The sequence below is a fragment of the Leguminivora glycinivorella genome, chromosome Z (assembly GCF_023078275.1).
Source record: "Leguminivora glycinivorella isolate SPB_JAAS2020 chromosome Z, LegGlyc_1.1, whole genome shotgun sequence".
Lineage (NCBI taxonomy): Eukaryota > Metazoa > Arthropoda > Insecta > Lepidoptera > Tortricidae > Leguminivora > Leguminivora glycinivorella.
Window position 1 is genome coordinate 34,392,993 of NC_062998.1, and position 23,886 is coordinate 34,416,878.

At 39.8% G+C, this 23,886-nt stretch overlaps 1 protein-coding gene across 1 annotated transcript in view; it reads left to right on the top strand.

Annotated features, from left to right (window-relative positions):
- The window catches only part of LOC125240957 (sterol regulatory element-binding protein cleavage-activating protein), a 34,124-nt gene extending 10,633 nt beyond the window's left edge, over positions 1-23,491 (top strand). The window contains exons 13-22 of the mRNA XM_048149179.1: positions 3,898-3,932; positions 5,864-5,991; positions 6,564-6,924; positions 9,468-9,645; positions 9,995-10,102; positions 12,050-12,159; positions 16,750-16,897; positions 21,594-21,739; positions 22,185-22,305; positions 22,411-23,491. Of these exons, the coding sequence (XP_048005136.1) occupies positions 3,898-3,932; positions 5,864-5,991; positions 6,564-6,924; positions 9,468-9,645; positions 9,995-10,102; positions 12,050-12,159; positions 16,750-16,897; positions 21,594-21,739; positions 22,185-22,305; positions 22,411-22,544 (1,469 nt within the window). The 3' untranslated portion in view covers positions 22,545-23,491. The remainder of the gene's footprint in view (positions 1-3,897; positions 3,933-5,863; positions 5,992-6,563; positions 6,925-9,467; positions 9,646-9,994; positions 10,103-12,049; positions 12,160-16,749; positions 16,898-21,593; positions 21,740-22,184; positions 22,306-22,410) is intronic.
- Positions 23,492-23,886: the final 395 nt, after the last annotated feature.

Below are 23,886 nucleotides of genomic sequence, written 5' to 3' on the forward strand. Positions count from 1 at the left end.
TAGTAATGCGTAAAATTTCTCGCTAATAGTCGGCGTTTTCTTGAATTCCAGCATGTCTTTAGGTATGTTTTAAAAGACACATCAACTGCCCTAGTTCTGCTCCCAAGGTTCGCTGAGTTTTATTTTCGCCATCTACCAGCAAACTTTCTCCATTAGTACTTAATTGGTCTTTAGGTAAGTGTAACAAAACATTTTTATTGTTACTTGTCCAGCCACGTATATCAAATCCACCGAATTTATGCACCGTTGAAACATCGTCAATGATATTTATCGCTTCGCTTTCTGTGGACAGCGAGTCTATGAAATCGTCTACGTAGTGACTATGCATGATAGCACGGACGGCGTTAGGCTTCGTTTCGATGATTTGTTGAGCGTTCTTATCTCTTATAAATTGTGCAACGAACGGGCTACAATTTCTTCCAAATAAAAGTGACATCATAACATATTGTTTTATCGGTTGACCTTGATTATCTCGCCACAAAAAACGGAAGGCGTTCTGATCTTCTTCTCGTATTTTAAGAAACATGACACGTATGTCCCCCGTTATTCCTATGGGGTTTTCTCTGAAGCGTAACATAATCCCATAAAGTGAATTTAATAAGTCAAGGTCTTGACGTAAATAATCATTTAGACTTTTTTCGTGAGAAATACCAGCACAGTCAAAGACTAATCTCAATTTCTTCTTTCTGGGATTGTCTACCCCAAAATGGGGAATTACCCAAATTCTGTTCCCATTTTCGTCGGGTCTTACTTCTCTCGCGTAGTCATTTTCAAATAAATGTCTTATTCGCTCGCGGTATCGTGAAGCATATTCTCCGTCATTTCGCAATCGCTTCTCAACAGATTTTAATCTTTTTTCCGCAGTCGAGTAAGATTCCACTAATTTTTCTTCATTTTTCCAGGGAAGCCCCACCTCCCATCTGCCATTTTTTAACTTTGCCGTATCATTTAAAATAGAAATCGCCTGTTGTTCTTCTTTATTTTCCCGCTTTTTTGCAGTTACGCCGACACTTTCCAAGTTAAAATAATTTCTCACCGTTTCGTGCAATAACACATCTGCGTTGTAATTATCAGTAGGCTCGTTCGCATCAATAAATAAGACTGCAGATTCAACAAAACAGGTTTGCTCGGCCGGTGACAACACAGCTGACGCGCATGTGCTTGCAGGGGCGGCGAGCCGGGCGGGCGCACCGCTGTTATCACAGCTAAGGCGGCCGGCGGGAGGGAGCGAGCGAGAACGATGCGCGCGCGCAGGTGAGTGTGACACGAACAGGACGTTGCTTGCAGTGCGCTGCCTGGGCGAGGTTTGATTTGTAGGGCCGTGCACACACCATCCTAATACAGTCAATGTAGCACAAGGATCGTTCCACTTACGCGAAATTATTTTTCGAGGCATAATTAGGTGATAATAATCTTGTCCGATCAATAGTTCCGGTTTCACATCCGCGTTCACAAAATGTTGATTATTTAATTCAATCAAGTGTTCATAGTTTTGAATATTTAGTTTTGATAGTTTTTGCACAGGTATATTCAGTTCTGACATTTTTCGCGCACGTAATTTAAAACATTTATTGTCCATGTTTGATATTTTTAAGTCCACTATTTCAGATTTGCACCAAATTTCTCCAGATTCCCAGGCACCATGTAAACGCATATTTCGAGTCTTTCCAACTAATCCCACTTGATTTACCACTTTGTCCGAAATTAATGATACTGCTGCACCGTCGTCTAAAAAGGCGTGCGTTGTGATCATGCCCTTAGGACCGTGAACATTGACACGAACAACTTTTAAAAGTACTTTGCTGTTGATATCACTAACACTTGCAACGATACTTCTCCCAGACGCGGGCTCACTTTCTGGCTGTGAGGAGTGAGAGTCATCATCATCATCATCCTCGTCCTTGTCTTCAGAGATAACATCCACGGCGTGAACTTGCTTGGGGGCTTGTTTGTTGATAGGATAATGGAGCAGTGCATGGTGTGGCTGTGCGCAGCCGTCCTTGTCGCACATCGGCGCTTGGCACATTTCCTTGTCATGATCAGCTGATAAGCATTTAAAACAAATTCCGTTGTTTCTTACAAAGTTCCAACGCTCTTTGCGTAATGACTTTTTAAATAGTCTACACTTTATTAGGCTATGAGGGGATAACTTGCAAAACTTGCACTTTTCTGATTGTTGACTTATAGCACATATTGCATGTTGTTTGAATGAACTTTTATCATTATTTATTTGCTTAATGTTTAGTAGACTGATGCCAGATTCGGTAATTTTTGTAGCTTCTTCTGAGAGGAACTGTGATAATAATTCCAACTTGGTCAGCTTGACGTCAACATTTATATCCTTATGTTTGTAATAATAATCAGACCACTTAGTTAGCAGAGCAGTAGGTAACTTAGATAAGACGACCGTACAAACACTGACGCCTTTTAGGTACTCGTTTCGATTGAGCGTTTTTACTGCTGCCACGAAGTTTTTAATTTTTATTGAAAATTTCACTATATCCCCAATATAGTCCTGAGGCAATGTAGGTATTTTCTTGATATCATTCATGATTTTATTTATAATCAGTTCTGGGTTTCCAAATTGTAGCTGAAGGGTTGCCATGATGGTGTCGGGCGACGAACCACTCGTGAGTAGCGCCGCTACTGCCTCTCGTGCCGCTCCGACGAGGCACTTCCTCAAGCGCCACATGTTCTCCTTCGCGCTGTAGTTACAGAGTTCTGTGGACTCATCAAAGGATTGTTTGAAGTTTAGCCACTCCAGGGCGTCACCAGAAAAGGTAGGTAACTCTCGTGGTGTACTCAAACGACTAATTAAATTATTGTTTTGTTTGCAGGTGGAAGCTGTGAGATCCTTAAGGGCGTGTGCCAGCATAGACACGGTGGCTTCTGCATCATTGGCGGCTAGCGCCGGCGGGCGGCCGGTGACGTCACCCTCCTCGCGAGCACGTTGAAGCACTTGTTGACCTTGGTCGATCCACTTCTCAATCTCACTTCCATTATTCTTCTTTTCACTTGACTTCGACGACGATATGTGACTGTATTTTTCTTCCAAGGCTGCTAGATCTGCCGCTAGCTTTTTCTGAACCAATTCAGACTGTATGCGAGCTAATTCCTCTGCAGCTCTTATTTTTAATTGTTTGCGTTCATCCACTAATGTACTCTTAAATGATGCAGACTTCGAGCGATTGCTACTGCGCGAACCGGACGGGTGGTGAGGCTCTTTATCAGCCGGGTCCAAAAACATTTTTGAAGTACCCTCTCCTGGATCAGGTGCTACGTAAGTCTTGTCGCATTCCTTGACATTTTTCTTCGAGTCTTCATCAGTGGACTCCTTAGTGAGTTGCTTCACATCACTTTCCTCCATATCCGCCTGTTTCAGTTCGCGTTCCTGCTTTTCACGTTCTCTTTTTAGGTTTCTGCGGGTATTCACCATCTTGCGCGGCGATCAGGTAATTCCTAGATCCGGCTCGAAGACCACTTTGTAGACTGTAGACGGTGAGTAGGGGTACAGGGTAGAACAGTAGCAGAAGAAAAACACTAGTTTACGAAATGAAAGTAACAATAGGTAGCGGTCGCGAGGGACAGCGTGCATGTGTGACAGTGGTCAGTTAGCAACTGATTCGAGTTCGGTACAGGTACGTATGTATCTATGTATATATAGTACGGCATATCGCTCGCGCTCACTATTCCAAGAGTAAGTATATATTTATTTATATAAGGAGCACAATATAATACAGAATAGGTAAGTAAAAAAGGTATGTATAGATATAAGTATAGGTAAGTATTAGTTTTAAGTCTTTTTCCTAGGTTCTGTCGTCTACACTCGGCGTTAAAATACAACTTTGCCCCCTTGTATAACAAATAACTATTATTTTTTTATTTTTTATGTTACAGCATTCCAAGAAACCGTTGCAGCAAAACAAAATGAGGTATGTAACACAGCCATATAATATATTTTCATAAGATTCTAAAGCCGAGTTTAGACCTGCAAGTTATTGCTGCAAGTATTGTATAGCTCCATTGTTTAAGGGAAAATGCAAAAGAGAAGCCATCGACGGATACAGGCCGGTCGCCATTATACCTGTTCTAGCCAAAGTATTTGAATACGGCCTTAGTGCGAGAATAACAGACTACCTTGCGGCTACCGATGCGCTATCCGACCGGCAATATGCATATCGCAAAGGCCGCTCGACCACATCGTTAGCACGTCGCGTAGTACGTCAAATACTAGAGGCTCGAGAGTGCAAAAAGCAGGTCGCAGTTATTTGCTGCGACCTATCCAAAGCGTTTGACGTGGCGGACCATGGGGTGTTGGAAGACAAACTGCGCCATTATGGATTTGCTGACAGAGCTCTCGCGCTCATGATGGACATGCTGCGCGACAGGTCCCAGGTCGTGGTCGCGGACGGCGGCCGCGTCCAGTCGGACGCGATACGTACCAGCATGGGCGTGGCGCAGGGCTCATCGGTCTCCAACATTTTGTTCTCCCTTCTTCTCAATGACCTACCAGACGCTATACACACTGGTGAGATATTTATGTATGCGGATGACGTTGCGGTAGTTGTCTGTGCTCCGACCTGCGACGCTCTAGATGCACAGCTGAATGTGACTGCCGGAATTCTATCCGATTGGTTCCGAAATAACGGTCTAATTTTGAATATAAAAAAAACTCACTTCATTCACTTCGACCTCTCGGGTAGACAAATGGAGTCACTGTCAGTAAACGCCAACGGAGTCTTCATAGATCAAGTCACAAAGACGACCTTCTGGGTTTCGAGTTAGACAGAGGACTGACTTGGGCGGCCCATATCGATAAGGTATGTGGCAAGCTGTCAGCGTCTTGTTTTGCCCTAAAACGGCTGGCACGAATCCTCCCCCGCGATATGGTGCGAAATTGTTATTTTGCATCGGTGCATGCTCATTTGCAATACGGGGTAGATTTGTGGGCGAGTGCTGCAGATTGGGAAAGGGTGTTCCGACTTCAGAAACGCGCCGTAAGAGCTGTAGTTCGCATTTCGCAGACAGAGTCGGCGAAGCCTTACTTTAAGTCTCTGGGCATTTTAACCCTGCCATCTATGCTGATACTACAAGCAGCACTGTACGCGCGAGATCAAATAGAAAGTACACCTCAGAGTGAGAGTAGCGAAACCTCCCGTCGTTATGCGGTGCGTTCATCTCGAGCCGAGAGAAGGCTTCCGGCCGTGCCGCACAGGCTGGCCAAGTCAGCTAAGCTTGTACACGTCATGGGCCCAAAGGTATACAATCATCTACCTAATGAAATAGTAAACTCGCACAGCTACACAATCTTTAAATCAAAACTCAAGAATTGGCTAATCGAGCAGGCCTTCTATGACCATAAGGAATTCTATAACCAGGTAGTGGAACCTTCTGCACTTTGCAGGTGTTAATTATATATTGTTAATTTTGATTTATGTTTCCTATTAGATATAGGGAATAACTATGTAATGTAAATGACCTGTAATTTTATTATTAATAAATTGATTATGATTATAAGTAAGAGCAAGTGGCAAATATCTGCATCTCTTTCTTGCATATACTTCTGTTTTAAAACTTGCAGCAAGAACTTGCTCGTCTAAACCTGACTTAAAACATTGCTTAAAGGTGTTAATGACAGCGTCCGCCATGACACCTGTAGGTATTATTGCGATGGGCACCAATAGTACGACATCTTTTTTGTATGGGGAGTTCAAAAGGATCCACCGAATATTATGTTAGGCCGATAGTAGGTACACTATCATATATATTACCATAAGTTTGTATGCCTACCTTTTTCTCCAACGTGAAGAAAAAGGACGGCATGTTATCTATGAACATATTAAGTAGATGGATTGCTTTACAGCCCGTCCTCTCGTTGCGCAAGGGTCTAAGCAACCACTTGAGCGGGCTGCGGTTCCGCGCCCCCCGCGACTCCGCCACACACCTCTCCCCCGCGGAGACCACACGATACGACTTCGCCAAGACCTACAGGTACTATTATAAGATCTTAGCTATATTTTCAGCCCTGTTTAGACGAATACATATAGGACTTTCATTCTCTATCGATATATTATCGATATCGGCATTATCGCCTACAGAGCACCTACAATAAATTAGTCGGTGACGGGGACAATCCAACCCAGGGGACCGATTTTTGAATTTCGAACGCACGAATTCGCCGTTCGAAAGTCTGTGGAAAACGACGTAATGCTATTTTTGAAAAAGGACGGCTAGTAATTTTAAAACTAGTGGTAATAATACCACTCGTTTTCGATTCTGTTAGTAGAATTTAAATCGCTAGTAGTAGAGATATTTTTGAACGAATTTCATGAATACGAATTGTCGACATTCAAAAATTGACTCCCTGTTTTGAAACTTGGGGGTAAAATTCAAAAACCTAATAATAATAATTAGTTTAAATATTACAATTTTAAAATGAGAACCTTAATATAATAAGCACAATACAGAAATCAAGAAAAATTGACTGATATTTGAGAATCTATTATGCTAAAAGCTTTGTCGCTTAACGTCATTCTATACTAAATTGGTCAACTACTCCACAGGGAACTTTATTGCAGCGATCAACACGACGACATATACAGTTACGAGGCAAAAGAAAACGTGGACATTAACAATTTAAGTATAGACAAAGATAGTTTAAGTGTAAATAGTTCGAAAGACAGTGATGAAAATAGTTTTGTAAATAAAAGTGAGTCAGTGAGTGGTTTGCGGAACAGACACAAGGGTAAACTAGTGAACGGAGGCGCCGAGAGCGCGTGGTACGACGCGGAGCCGGCGGAATGGCGCGCGCGGGCCGTGCGCGACTCGCCCATTTGGTGCATGGACTTCTGTAACGACCTCATCATACTAGGATGCGCGGACGGGAGGCTCGAGTTTTGGGAAGCGAGCTCGGGGAAGCTAATGGTGAGTCTGTTGTATTGTCCCGCGAAAAAAGAGGGACTGGTGCTTTTATGTTCAAGTAATACTCGTAAACAGAAAATTTGGCGTGCACACGTAGATGAATTTTGCCATGATATTGACTGGCTGTAATATAATTATGTACCTACGTCAGATATAGGCCAGAAGTTTTATTTTTTGCTACTAGTCTTTATAGGGTGAAGTCACATCACATGCAGATATCATATATACCATAGATTAAGCAAACGTATCTACTTAGCGTGTCAAATGAACTCAGTGAAATCCACTGAGTTGTCCGTCTTTAATCGCAGCTTGCAGCTTTCGGGCGTCAATTTTTGTAAGTTGAAGTCAATCAAAACATAAAAAATGCCTCGTTACGTGATATTCAATTGCAACAACACAAAAATTATGAACAATCAAGAGCCTGAGACATATTTAAAATTACAGGTAAGAAACAACTTCAGTACAAAATTTGACACGCTCGGCCCCTATACAAATAGATGAACTTGTTTCTTCTATATAAATAAAGTTCTGTGAGTCACATAGACTATCAGCATCGACCCGCATCTTATGTATGAGAATTCGCTCGTCAGTATGAAGACGGTAACGCGTCGGAAAACTGAAAGCAAGCGTAATTTCGTACGCATGTTCATACTAACGAGCGATTTCTCATACACTAAAAGCGGCTCGATGCTGATAGATGTGACCACCCATATTCTTGTTCGCTTACCATACTGACGAGATTTTCTTGCGTCTTTTTAGGGTTCCGTAGTCAACTAGGAACCCCTATAGTTTCGCCATGTCTGTCTGTCCGTCCGTCCGTCCGTCCGCGGATAATCTCAGTAACCGTTAGCACTAGAAAGCTGAAATTTGGTACCAATATGTATATCAATCACGCCAACAAAGTGCAGAAATAAAAAATGGAAAAAAATGTTTTATTAGGGTACCCCCCCCTACATGTAAAGTGGGGGCTGATATTTTTTTTTTCATTCTAACCCCAAGGTGTGATATATTGTTGGATAGGTATTAAAAAATGAATAAGGGTTTGCTAAGATTGTTTTTTGATAATATTAATATTTTCGGAAATAATCGCTCCTAAAGGAAAAAAAAGTGCGTCCCCCCCTCTAACTTTTGAACCATATGTTTAAAAAATATGAAAAAAATCACAAAAGTAGAACTTTATAAATACTTTCTAGGAAAATTGTTTTAAACTTGATAGGTTTAGTAGGTTTTGAGAAAAATACGGAAAACTACGGAACCCTACACTGAGCGTGGCCCGACACGCTCTTGGCCGATTTTTTTAAGAATGAACTGTCAAAATGTCATTGCGGCTAAATTGTACGCGAATGTAAGTTCAACAGCCCGCAATGTAATTGAAATCGCATGCGAGTTCTTGCGTCTTGTAAATGAGCCGTTACTGTTTTATTAATAACTGACTTTTGCCCGCGGCTTTGCCTGAGTTAAATTCGAAAACTGGAATGCTCCATACAAACGTCCACCCCCCATTGAAGTGGGGGGTTATAAAGAGACAAAAGTAGCCCATGTCACTTTCCATCCCTTCAACTATCTCCACTCAAAAAAATATGACGAACAAACAGACACACACACACGTTCCCATTTATAATATTACGAAGGCAGAGTGAAAAGTCTGGTAAAAATTTAACTATTTGTGTTATTTTTGATAAAGTATATATTTATTTTTCAACTTAGTCTCCTAACTCAATACACGTGTTCCAACGTTTTTCTAGTTTTTACATTCCTTCCATAAATAACATGATTTCTCTAACCCTTCAAAATAAGGCTTTATTGGTTGACAAAACTGCTTTGGCCTTCTTCGGCGCCGGTTTACCCGAAACAATCCATGGTTTTGACTGGTCCTTGGTTTCCGGTGTCATGATGATGAATCCAGGTTTCATAAACTGTTATGAAACGATGCCAGAAATCCTTTTTATTATGCCTAAAAACATTCCTCAGACATGGTCACCCTAGTGCGCTTTTGGTCTACTGTGAGCAATCGCGGCAGCCAATGGGCGGATAGCTCTTTCGAACCCTTTCGTCTGAAATGCCTATAGTATCAGCTATCTCGCGCACGTTGACTCCTCGGTCATCCAATACTGGTGTAGTGACCTCAACCGGGCGTCCGGGTCGGTCGGCGTCATTTGTGCTTGTCCGGCCACAACGAAAATCTGTAAACCACGTGTGAATCATTTTAATCGACGTCCGTAGCAGAGTCCCCGTAATATTTGCAAAGTGTTTTATTTGTATTCGTAATGGTTTTATTTCGCAAAAAATAATGTTTTATCAGAACACGAAATTCACTCTTCTCCATGGTTGCTAAACTCAAGCCGATTGTTTATTTAATTGCTAAAAAAAAACTAATGGCGCGAACTTGCTGAAAATACGCATTTTTCCTCCAAAAAGGTTGGACTACATTTTAAGAATATTTAATTGGTGACAGTTACGCCCTGAATGGGATTTTTACCAGACTTATCACTCTGCCCTCGTAGTATGGATTACTAGTATGATTGTTCTATGAACGTTTTTTGCAGTGTATGTGGTGGGGCCTTGAGCGCGGCGGCGGCGTGACGCACGTGCGCGCGCTGGCGGGCGCGCGGCGAGCGGCGGCCGCGGCGCTGGGCGGCCAGCTGGCGCTGCTGCGCTTGCACGCCTACAACGCGTGCTCCGGCGCGCAGGTCGACTGGCGGTTCAGCACGGCGCACAGACGCAGTAACACACTCTTATACATTTTAATTTTACCTTGTATACACGGCGTCAGATATATCGGAGTGGCGAAGATGCTCACAAAAATCTGAACATGCCTCTATTCTATTGTTGAAGCGTAAGTGTGCGTGTTCAGAAACTTAAAAATGTTATGATTCTCGCACAAACGCTGGCTATACATATTGACATACATCTTTGTGACCGAAGTTTGCCAAGCTGACCGAGCTTACATACGAGCGTTACACTAAAAGCGAATAAGTGGAGACTTTTGACACTTATTGAACTGGCTAGAATTTTAAGTAAGCAGTCATTGTTAGCGCTTATGAAAAGTTTGAAAGTAGTATTTGATGTGCAGCTCACAAGCGGACGGGGTCGGCGGGCTCGCTGCGCGGCGCGGGCTTCGACGACTCCGCGCGCGCGAGGCTCAGTCTCTCCTTCGACTCCGACCAAGCTGATGGAGACGGTAAATTCCTTATTTAATTAACTTACGGAGATCTAACGGTAATGTATAAGAGATGGAAAGCCCATTACAGTTGCACACTTATAGCTATAATACAGTATGTAAACTAACGAAAACCATTTACTGTAACCCGTAAATGTCCAGGTGATACTGAGAAACTTTTACTATGGGATCAACCCCGAAATCACGAAAATATCTTCTGACAGTTTCATAGATAGTTTTATTTTATAGTAAGTATTTCCTATGGGAGAGTAAATTTTTATTTCGCGTTTTGGCTGTTGGTCCCATAGTAAAAGTTTCTCAGTATCACCTGGACATTTACGGGTTACAGTAAATGGTTTTCGTTAGTTTACATACTGTATATTTTAGTAGGTAGTTCGTTTGCTCCGAACGCACCGTTTTGATTTCCAACTCAATGAGACCATTGATACTTATTGCCCTTACCCTCGTTTGCGAGTAAGTGTGATGAAACTATAAGTATACCTACTTATAGTTTCAGTATTGTTCACAAAAAAAAATAGTTAACATACACGGTGCTCGTGAGCATTGCGAGAGATTTTAAGAGCATAATCCTGGTCCCATTTTAAGACTAAAAATTTATATTTTTCTGAATTTCGCCTAGTTTCAGAGTTATTACCAATTGAAAAAAAAAATGTCTTATAAATGTCTGTTACTCAGTACAAAAGCTTTTTTAACGGCGTTGATGCCATTATGGAGAATAGTCTCACTATCCTCATTGATAGATGTCAATATGTGAGAAGTAAATCCATTTACACTTCGCGTTCAGCATGGATGGCTCGTCTAACGTTGGCCCTTTGCCATAAAATACCCAATATAGTCAAAAAAATAACAGTGCTTCACCCTGGTGATTCCTAATCATAATAAATAAATAAAATAAATATAAAAAAGCCTTTATTTCATTCTCCACAATATTTTGTTGTATGAGTAAGTAAATTCTTGTAAATTGAATTAGAGTTTATTTGTAGAGACCCCTCTTTGGGTGAAGGCCTCCTCCAGTGTTCGCCATGTTTCCCTGTCCTTAGCCTTTTGTGGCCAGTCTTTCCCAGCTGTGGCCTCTATTTCATCAGTCCACCTCTCACTACGCTTCCCTAGGGTTGTAAATAGAAAAAAAACCAAATGTTTTTTTTTTCAGAATTATGAAAAAAAACATGAAAAAAAACCGAGCACCTTGGTTTTTTTTCTAAATATGGTTTTTTTTCAGATGAACAAATAATACGACAATAACGGTTTTTCGTGAGTTGTAACGTGTTTCAATAACAATAACGTACATTTTAATTCAGTATACAAACGTTTATTGGGGAATCCCCGATGCGGCGTGTAGCGTGGAGAGGCGGTGGTGTTGCCAACAGTAAATAGTGATAACTACAAACTACAGATTTCGTAAATGTTACTTTTATAAGACCAGAAATTAAAGTTATTTGATTAAATTCGTTTAATAGTTAACATTAAGTCTAAAAAACCGTATAAAAGTATTAACTACTTTGCAAATTTTGAGATTTCGTACTTTAGAAAAAAAACATACTCCAGAAAAAAAACTGTTTTTTTTCACGGTTTTTTTCATGTTTTTTTTCAAGCCAGAAAGAAAACCGTTTTTTTACAACCCTAGGCTTCCCGCGTTTTCTGGTCCCGGTAGGGCCATTCCATAGTGTGGTTATTTCTGCCCATTTATTGTTGTTTGGGTAATTCCATGTAACAGAGTAATGTAAGTGACCAATTATTTGCATGTTTTTTTATTCATGGTGCTAATTTAAATATAAATATATCTAAGGATTAAAAGTAGGCTTATCTAGAGATAAATTAAGACTTCAATTTGCATCATAAATAAAAAAACATGCAATGAAGTGGTCACTTACATTACAGTTACGTGGAATTGCCCGTTTGTACGTGCTACATGGCCATACAGTCCTTATATAAATATATTTTGAACAGAAATAGTAGTCCAGCGGATCGCGCAGTGCCGGCCGCACCAGCAGCCCATCACCGAGATGCACTCGGAGGGCGGCCGCATCCTCACCGGCGGCCAGGACCACGTGCTCAAGGTACACTTACATGTTTCCACTTTCTCTAAAGGCTCCTGCCATTTCTCGAAGCTACAAGGTACAATTTACAAGTGGTTGTCAATGTCTAATATGACAAGTTGGAAAGAGACTTCCGCTTGTAACTTGTAACTTTCAGATTTGAAAAACCGGTCAAGAGCGTGTCGGTCCACGCTCAGTGTAGGGTTCCGTAGTTTTCCGTATTTTTCTCAAAAACTACTGAACCTATCAAGTTCAAAACAATTTTCCTAGAAAGTTTTTATAAAGTTCTACTATTGTGATTTTTTTTATATTTTTTGAACATAGGGTTCAAAAGTTAGAGGGGGACGCACTTTTTTTCCTTTAGAAGCGATTATTTCCAAAACTATTAATATTATCCAAAAACCATCTTAGTAAACTCTTCCTCATTTTTAAATACCTATCCAACAATATATCACACGTTGGGGTCAGCCCCCACTTTAGAATGTGAAAAAAATATCAGTATCCCCCACTTTACATGTGGGGGGTACCTAGCCTAATAAATCAGGTAATTTTTTTCCATTTTTTTATTTTTGCACTTTGTTGGCGTGATTGATATACATATTGGTACCAAATTTCAGCTTTCTAGTGCCTACGGTTACTGAGATTATCCGCGGACGGACGGACGGACGGACGGACGGACAGACAGACATGGCGAAACTATAAGGGTTCCTAGTTGACTACGGAACCCTAAAAATGGGCCACATGTCTCTCCAAACCTCGACCCGCCAAGCTTTCCAATCCAATTAACTGATTAGCCAGCAACAATTATTTTTATAAGCCTAGGAGTAGTTCTCCGCTTTCACGCTGACGCGCAGATTTGAGAAATCTAACCCCTAAGGCACTGGTCCCATCGTGAGCTAGTAAACTATGAGCTATCGGCTATAAAAACGAACAAAAGATAATCACTCCCGCGTACACCGTGTCCAATAAGTTTGAATAGAGCACAAATAGCCAATAAAACAAAATGAACAAATAGTTACTACATTATTATTATATTTTATGAATGGCACTCTTATTTACTACATTCACAACACATGTTTTGGAATAACTCCAGCATTAAGAGGCCGTCAATATCAAAAAGTAGAAAATCGTAAAATTGGTAGTTTTCTACGTCCGGTTTTAGTTTCAGTATATACTTATTGATAAGAAAAGCACTTGTTTTTAACAGCGCGTATTCTTATCTACAAAATCAGTAGTTAACATCAAGGAAAAGTTACTCCCTGAATTAATTATGATTTTTTTCCTGACGCTAGTTTAAGAAAACCCGCAAATAGTGCTCACGTCTGAGTGAGCTGAGCTCAATTTTGTATACTTTAGGCTGCTAAAATTGATGTTGTCGCATTACTTATATCCTAAACTAAAAATTCAGTAGTTTACATGTGTGTTATCATGCTACTAAAATACAGTAAATGGAAGTTAAACGACATCAATATTTGTCTAAAAATACTTCGAATCAAATGTCAATTACTTCGAAAACCTTTTAGGCAAACAAAAGGCTTTCTTGATAATTATAAACTTTAAGTATGTGTATGCAAAATAGTGTGTAATACAAATCAGGAAACACTTCTAATTTTAGATACATACTTACTTAAAGTTGTAACTAAAATGCGGTCGGCCCCTGTCGGCATCTTCATAAATTTGAATATGTACGACCGTGTTTTATTTTTAAAATAATGTTATTTTATGAGCTAGATAACTGGACTACAGAATTATTACCTTTTCATATTTTTCCTTACAAAGAGAACGAATAAAATCAATGTTGAATATAAACTTTCGTAAATTTTCCATACAAACGTCAAAACTGTGAACAGATTCTATGGAGTCAGACGCCCGATCGGGCTCGTTCGGAGCGGACGTGTCGCCAAATTTGCTCCAATGACATTTGTTTTTGACACTGGAAATCATATACGGATACAAAAAGATTGCCAGTGCTATGAATGTATTCAAAAGTAATAAGGTAAATAAATATCGTCACGTCTAAAAGAGTCTCAGTTTAAAATCGTTTTTTTTTGTGTTGTTTACTACTTATTATTGTTGAGAAATAAAAAAATATATGTAACTTTAATACAATGATAAGAAATATAGGTATTTTTTGTCTTCTAAACTTTATTAAAATGAAAGAGTTTTAAAATTAATTTTAACTCGTTGGACTTTATTTTCATTATACTGGTCACATTCTTTAGTGTGTCAGTGTGTGTAACATTCTCTATCGCGAAGAGACATTCAGTGTGGCGTATGAAAAAACTAACAGAACTAATCATTATAATTATATTCTATAAACGATTATTTACATAAATGGCGAAATTATTAATTGTAATAATATATTATGTTATCACAAAATTGTTCTGTATGACTTACCTTCTTACGTTCAATATAATTTTTAAATGGTGTTTGCACACGGGGCACGTAACCTTATAGATTCAGACAACTTTAACTAAATTTTGAAAATTATTATTTTAATGAAGAATTCTATATATGGCAACAATTTTACATGTAAACTGACTGTCAACCTCTGTTCATACATAACCTCAACCTTTGTCTCAGTGCATTTATAACGGATGTTATAATGGCTAAACCGATCAGGAACAGTGAATTATTTTAATTCATTCGGAAAAGGGTTTAACCATTTATAATTAGAATAAACGAAGCACTGTTTTTTACACCAGAGTTGTTTTGATTTTATATGGTGTTTGCACAAATTTATTTTGAAAAATAATCGGAGTCAATTCGTGTGAGATGGTAACACTAAATTGACACTGTCCGCAATCTAAACACGCGGCAGCGTGTCAAGCCAAGTTCAAGTAACCGAACTGGCAGACAATATCGCGTGTGTTACACGAACTATTTGGAGCCTCTATGGGAGTCCTCACAACAAAAACTATTTCATATAAACGTCTTAAATTTGGCTCTTATATTGATATTTGTGACATACATATTATGTGCCTATCGTGATTGTTTCACCGGATGGTCTGATCGGAAGATTAGACCATTTCGTTGGATCTCCTTCTTGTTTATGTCTTATTATTTGTAACGTTTATTTTGTGTGTGTGTTAACGAATAAATTAATTATATTCTATTCTATTCTATTATAAAAGTTATAAGAAATGATATTTTATGTCATCAATTGTCATAAAACATTTTGAGGACTGCCATTGAACTTGGCACCCGTTTAGATCTCTCTGCTTTTGTCGTTGACGCCAACAACCAAGGCATATATAATATTGAACTTGGCTCATATTTCCCTTTTTTGGTTTTGATGGGATTTTAACGTTACAACTGATCTTCAGTGAAACTAATAGACCTGTCTTAAGTTCCTCTCACTTAGGTCACTGACCTCTTCCAGTAAATTGCGGTAGTGTGCGAAAAGTATGTTGGTGAGTGTGACGTGCGTTAGTGTGTGTAAATGGGGTAATTTGACAGATACTGAATTTTTACCCATCGTGACGGGCTCTTAACTTGTTTACCAGCCTCAAACGCTTCTCAAACGGATCACACGCGGCACGCACCGCTTTCTTCACATTTCATCCCAAATACTCTCGATAACCTTTTTGAAATGATCTAGGTTTATGATTTTATAAAAATTTAGTCTTCAAAGCATGTATGACCATACAAAATAGTCTAATACGCCTAAACCTGGAGGCCTGGGTGGCCACTCATGTTTCGGATAAAAAACTGCCAAATTAGTCTGAAACTACGCTAGAATACCATTTGCCGAATGTGCTGGAGGTGCGTCTTGTTGGGACACATGATACTCATTCCCAAGCATCCTTTTTAACTTTAAGGCATTTTTTTCTCCAAAACCTTGGTTTTAAAGAAAAAAAACGTTGATTTTAACGCTTTTATCTGTAAGTACTGAAGGTAGTTTACCTCGCTTACATACTGCATCCCACACCTGGGCCGATGGTGAGCTCTGGAACCTAGGCACATTTTTCTAGTTGGCCGGAACGTTATCTATCCTCGGTACCCATAATAGTTTATTTTGGACACGTGGCGTCTGTTTTATCACATACAGATTCTCCTTATAAAAAATAACTCGTCACCTGCGTGCCGAGCAAGTATTTTGTTGGCACTTTACCTCTTTGTTTTTCTTAGACACTTCGGAAATTTCATGTACTTTGTGCTTGTATTTTATTAAGAGGAATATACTCTTTAGTTTAAATAAGAATTTGATGGCCTGTGATCCCTATATCTTTAGAACTGAGGTAATATTTGAGTATTCGGACTTATTGGACACGGTGTAAATAAAAGAGACACGGCGATGTTTATAGTTACTCGCCCAGCGGTGAGCAATCAATATCGCAGTCTCTTTTATTTGCACGGGAGTGTTTATCTTTTGTTCGTTTTTATAGCCGATAGCTCATAGCTTACTAGCTCGCGGTGGGACCAGTGCCTAATAGTATGTCATTTCATTATGAACCAGAGTTTGACAAATCTAATCTCCAAAAATATATATGCATGAGTAGTGTATTAGTTTTAGTGAATGTAACGGTCAATACTTGAAATGCACAACAGAAATGATGGCAGTTGAATGTTAAGCCACTGACTCGTGAGTGAACCTCGTGAACTCCGCAGGTGTTCAGCAGCGCGGAGCTCAGCCCGCTGTTCACGCTGCACGGGCACTGCGGGCCCATCACCAGCTGCTTCATCGACCACGCCACGCCCACCATCGCCGGCAGCGGCTCGCAGGACGGCCTGCTCTGCGTCTGGGATCTGCACACTGGTATCTTACTCCACTCCACTTACCACACGAGGGCCCCTCCCCTACGAGTACCAACACAGACTCAACTTGCACACTGCCACCTATCCTATCAGACCCCCATCTTGTTACGCCGGCAGGGCTAGGCTAGTACATGATTGACGCGAGATAAACTACCCTTCATTATATCCTTAGCACAATTAAAAAAAGACGTGTGATTTATGCGCGGCGTGACACTATCGCGGCAATCATATGCAAACCCTGCCATAATCAAAAACTAAAATTGCAAACCAGACGAAAAGGTATACTAGGCCACTATTCTATATGCCAATAATACCCAATGTATGTATAGGTGTCAAAATATTATGTAAGGTACAGCGGGGCAAATCTCGACTGGAGGGCAATGTAACTGGTCCATTTTTTCCATGTTTGAGAGTAGAGAATAGAGTGTCCACCGGTTATATATGGTAGGCGTGTTCAGTGGATACATGTAGAACTCAACATCATAGTGTAATAATGGAAAAAATGGATTAGTTACAATTGTCCCCCAGTCGAGATTTGCCCCGTTGTACCTTATTACTGAATATTAAGGTGGCTCGCCTAGGTTACTCGAAGCTCAGGCTGCGTTAGATGGCGTTAATCTGCAAATTACCGGTCTTATTTTTTTTGTGGAGTCGTACAGGCATTTATATACTTTCAATTATGCTTCGCGAACATTTAATATTAAAATTGACGTATTACAACATACATTCAACTTTTCATTGTAATGTAAATCCCCTTAATGTAAACTAATTTACTATTTTACACTATTTTTAAGTACCACTCACACATACAAACAGTGTTTTTGTATTCCTTCTAGTCGATAATTTCACGCGACGACAGCTTGTTTAAATAGCCTTGCGGTAAATACGTGTTATCGCATGATTTGCATGGAAGTACTGGGTTCGAATCCAGGACTTTTTCTCTTTTTTTTTAAAAATACTACGTCGGTGGCAAACAAGCATACGGTCCGCCTGATGGAAAGCGGTCACCGTAACCTATGGACGCCTGCAACTCAAAGAGTGTCGCATGCGCGTTGCTGCCCCATTAGAAACTTGTACACTCCCCTTTGCTGTGTGTGCACAGCAAAAAGGAGTGTACAAGTTCAAAGGAAGGTTTGGGTTGCCGACGACTCAAAGGACAATAGACGGAACAAATTAGTTCCGTAAGTCCTCCCGTCGTCAGCACCCCGCACCCTCGTTGAGCTCTGGCAGCCTTACTCACCGGCAGGAACACAACACTATGAGACACTATTTTTTGTTTTATTATTATACATAAATGTATATGTACTCGTACAGTAGTTACTGAGCGTTTTCCACAAAAAAGATCAAAAACCTATTCACTTACATGGTAATAATTTTTGGGTTCGTCGAACTCAGAATTTCTAACATAATTATCCTAATCTGATATTTTAAAAAATTCCAAAAAGTATAGATAAATTTTAGTTTCTAAACTACGATTCGAATGATTTTTTTTTCTAATTGTTTATTTTCGATGGAGCAAGGGTATTCAAATCGCTTTTGAAATCTTAAATTAGTAAATGAAAATGCAATAGTTAACTGAGTAACGTAATGCTTTAAAAACTCAAGTGGACTTTTTTTATCTAAGGAGTAATTTCGAGAAAATATTATATTTAGCGAGGGTATTAAAAGTTGTGTTTTATATCTCAACTTAATAAATAGAAAATCAAAATGACAATAAAAAATTAATATGTTCTCTAAGATAAAATTGATACCTTCGGCTCTCCATTCTTGCTCGGTCAATAAAAAATACGAAATTTATATCCAAAAAAATACAAAAAGTTTATTGAATCCTGGGAATCGAACGCACCTTCACGGCGTGACAGACGACTGTTTCACCAATGACGCCATTACATAACACGCTGTTACCGACGAAATTGGGCTATACATATATAATTATTTAAATATAAATAATAATGTCAAATCCATACTAAATATACTAATATTACAAATGGGAAAGGGTGTGTGTCTGTTTGTTTGTCCGTCTTTCACGGCAAAACCGGAGCGACGAATTGACGTGATTATTTAAGGGGATTTAGTTGAAGGGATGGAGAGTGACATAGGCTAATTTTTGTCTCTTTCTTACGCGAGCGAAGCCGCGGTCAAAAGCTAGTTTATTACAAAAGGGAAAAGCTAGTTACTCTATAATCTGAAGTGGAAGAATTCGTTATTTCACCAAAGATAATGTGTGTTTGTTTGTTTGTTCGTCTTTCACGGTCAAACGGAGCGACGGATTGACATGTTTTTTAAGTGGAGATAGTTGAAGGGATGGAGAGTGACATATGCTACTTTTGTCTCTTTCTAACGCAAGCGAAGCCGCGGGCAAAAGCTAGTACAGCACGGGTAGCATGGTCGCGCGTTAGATGATAAAATATCAGGCCGTCCCTGTCGCACTATTAGTAAGTGCGATTATAGGGACGGCCAGATGTTTTATCATTTATCGCGCGACCATAATTGCCTGCCTAGACCAGATTATATTGATGATAATTATTATTTGTAACCATTTAGTTAATATTGTCTTCAGTTACCGCGATAGTTACTCATGAAATAAAAACTATGAAAACGGATTAAATCGTGTATAATGAATTTACAATTCATCCCGACGTTTCGAACACTACAGCGTTCGTGGTCTCTGAGCTCAACGGGTGACTGAGGAAAAATTACAATGTGCAAACGCTACCCACATATGTACCTACATACATATTCATATATATAACTATTTAGTTGTTGAAGAAAAACATTCACACAACAATAACATAGGTCAACTAGCTCAGTAAATGTAAGGAAGTCAGCACATTACTAATACTATGCCCACACTATGACCTATGTACCTGACCTGACGTGTAATATTTTATTTTATCAACAAAGGCATAATAAAGATTGTATTGTATTTTGTATGAAAATAAAAAATAGGAAAGAAATATAGTAAGAGTCTTTTTTAATAGAATGTTTATTCTATTAAAAAATATTAAAAAAAAAACTTAATAAATCCAAAAAAAGTTCAAATGATTAAAAAAGACTCCGGAATGGAACTCGAGATCTCTTGCTTCATAGTCAATGCATTTGACCGAGACGCCATTTCGATTTACACTAGCAGTGTCGAAATACACGATATGTATCTTTATTGACAAAATGCGTCATTATTTCTGAGTCTGCTTGAGTTAAGTAAACCAATATCTATAAAATAATTACTTGTCAGGAGCCAAGTGTCACTGATGACAATGTCAACTAAAAATGCGCGAAATATGACGGCTCTGTGTCTGTACACAAAATTTGGCACGCACATTTTCGTAAAATTAATAAAAAATTCACATGGATTTATCCATGATTTCTGTATGAAACAATGTATTTCGTTCAATACTGCGACGATGGATAATGTATAGTAGATGTATGCGCATATTTATATTTAGTTGTAGTGTGCGGTGACTAAATAAATGGTAGATGTTTTTTGTATGGAAAGCGAGCCACCTTAAATGTGTAGAGACAATGAGAACTAAGTTTGTATGGAAATGCAATTTCGCGCGGTTTTAAGTCTGTAAGCGATTTTGATAAGACTGGTGTGCATGTTTTATTTTAAACGTAAAATTGTAGAATATTATGCGTTAGTTGAACGCTTGCACCGGTTGGGTTATCAATATCGGTGTCGCGTTAGTTTGGTCCTTGTGTAATATGCGAGACGACTAAAAAAACTATTTAGTCCGTTAGTTAGATTATCAAAAAAATTTGGACACATTTTTTTTCTCGTAAACGAAAAATGACTACGACGGTACAGTGCGTTGAATTTCCGCATGACGTCACGCCTAGGTACAATTTTTACTTAAAAGTGTCGTCACAAGCCCCCACTCCGGAACTTTGATGCTCTGTATCTTTGTATTTTTTAACTAATTAGATACGGCATCGCTTCACGGTTAGTATTCCAAAAATACGCACTAAGCGTTTCGCTTCAACATTTATTTTGCGAACCGCCAAGGAGTGGAATGCCCTGCCTGAGTCTGTGTTTCCACATGAGTACAATCCAGGTCTCTTTAAAGCAAGAGTAAATAGGTATCTCATAGGTAAGGGTGCTCCACCGTAGACTGCATCATCACTTACCATCAGGTGTGATCGTGGTCAAACGTCTACCTATTCATACTAAAAAAAAGCGAAAAATATGTGTTCAGTATTTTTGGGCGATCTAACTGACGGACTAAATAGAATGTAATTTTTTCCCTCACTAGCTCGGAAACAAGTGTTTTGTCCTTTAATACCAGCGGGTAAAAACGCATTTTATCTACTAGTGGGTAAAGTAATTTGACCTTGAATAAAGTCAAATTAACTGCTTTAAAATTTATGAAAGTAGGTGAATCTTGTAATAAAGATGATTTACCACCTGTGGACCTACTGGAAGCAGTGATAAACGCATTTTTTGCGTTGTAGTTTCCTCGCCATAGTGAGGGGAAAAGTTTTGTGTTACACTCGGGTGCAAATGTATTTTACTTCTCGTGTGTTAAAAAACTCGCAAGTTCAGGATTCTATTCTCGAACCACTCGCTTCGCTCGTGGTTCAACTATAGAATCCTTTCACTTGCTCGTTTTTCAATTCCACACTCGGCGTTAAAATACAACTTTGCCCCCTTGTATAACAAATAACTATTTTTCATCCGTATTGTGTGTTGCGTGCAGGAGCGTGCCTGTACAGCATGCAGGCGCACGACGGCGCGGTGACGGCGCTGGCGTACACGGCGTCGTACGTGGTGTCCAGCGGCGCCGACGAGCGCCTCTGCATCTGGGACCGCTTCCAGGGACACATGCTCAACTCCATACACATTGTGAGTACCTACCGTATCGAATACCCCATCCCAATTACGCTTTTCTCAATCATTTTTTCGCCAGGTTGCGATACTGAGGCGCCAGGTCTTTCTGACAGCAATCTTCCAAAACCACTAATCAAATAAATGTCTTATGGAAGTTGGCGCGAATGGAATAAACGAACTTTTAGGTATACTGAGGCACTGGTCCCAACAAAAAAGGGATAAAAAGCGAGAAAGCGAGCGATTGGTTCATCTCTCTTCGACGAACTATAAAATATCATCGTGTGTCTCTTATTTACACAGGAGCTACTATTATTTTGTACGTTTCTATAGCCGATAACTGATTGCTTACTCGCTTTTGGCCGGACCAGTGAGCTCAGTTGAGACCATTGGTGGCAGCTGTTGTAAATCTATCTATTGGTGACATAATATGAGATGTGTTTATAAACGTTTATTGCGCCAGGGCCTGAACTACATGAGCCGCATGCTGCCGCTCACGCACACTCTGCTGCTGATGGGCGACCGCAGCGGGCTCGCCGCCTACGATCTCAGCACCGGCGACGTCATCCGGAGAGTGCTCTTAGGTGAGTCACTTTCATTGTTTTATACTGAGGACAGAGATGGTAACCTAGTTTGTGACTCAAGTCGAAGGTTGTCAGCGTTAAATAAACAAAAGGTAAATGTTCCAGGGCAAAATGACGGGTGCATATTCGTGAGACAGATTCTACCTCTGAAGGACGCCATCGTGTGCGACTACGCGACGCAGTTGCGCATCGTGCGCTTCCCGCTCGTGTCGCGCCTCGAGGACATGAAGAGCGACTGAGCCGCGCGCACTCCTCCACACAACCACAAAAACACGCCCGAGCTGATTCCTTACAAGCTGCGTCAAGTGAAAGCTGGTTTTTTTGTGGCCAAGGCAAACTACTCAATCATGATCACAATCAACGAACATTATTTGCAATTAATTTTAGAGGTAGCAACATTGCGTTTCTAACAAAATCACAAATAAATATCGCGTGTTTCTGACGTAGCGTCGAAGTCAAGGGTACTGTAATTGTATTAAACATGTGTCCTGTTTCAAAGTGTTAAGCGTACGTATTTTTGATACTTTCGGTGTATGTGCATTGTGCAGGCTACAAGTATAAACTAATTGCAAATAGAATATGTTTGAGACGTAAGGTCAGGTGGGGTAAGACTTAGTAGCTAACAAACGACCGCACCGCACTCCGTCCATGGATTTTTTTCACGTAAACGAAAGCGAGCAAGAGTTATTTTTTCTCGCTCTCACTTACGTCAAAAAATCCAGAGTCGCGGTGCGGCGCGGTCGCCGGTCGTTTGTTAGCTACTAACATAGTTGTTTATTTTACCCGGGACAATTGCAAGACCCAGTCTTATCCCACCGTGATAATTAGTTTTTTAGCGTTAGAAAGAAGGTAATTTAGTCTTGAAGTGCCTTTTTATAAAAAAATGTTTCAATAAAAAAGACATTGCAAGATGGTTTACCTTTTATACAGTGCTAAAAACGAAGAAGTTGGTACAGGAGCCTACGATGCTAATAATTACTCGGGCTAGTTAGACGCACTCGTGTAAATCCAAAAAAAATACATATTGGATTCCTGTACTACTACTGCCATCACAACCACAATTATAACGACAGACTTTTATAGTGTCTTACCAAATTAATGTAAGTTTAAAAGTAATAATTACCTATATGTATTTATGAAATATCAATTCGTAATAAAATGTTATTTGTCTAACATTACATTTAACTTATTGGCAATCATTATTTAATATATTTTTCTCCTTTACAAAACACCTCCAACAATTCGTCGTTACGTTATCCGAAGAATCAGCCGAAGCAAAATGGTAACGTTTTTGATAACGCTATGGATAGGGAGTATTATGCGTGAGTTATAAGTTTGACGTGTCTGTGTGTGTGTCTGTCTGTCTGACTGTCTGTTTGTCTGTCTGTATGTGAGTGTGTGTGTGTGTGTGTGTGTGTGTGTGTGTGTGTGTGCGCGTGCGTGCGTGTGTGTGTGTGTGTGTGTGTGTGTGTGTGTGTGTGTGTCTGTCTGTGGCATCGTAGCTCTGGAACGGATGAACCAATTTAGATTTCGTTTTTTTTTGTCTGAAAGCCGAGTTAGTCGGGAGTGTTCTTAGTCATG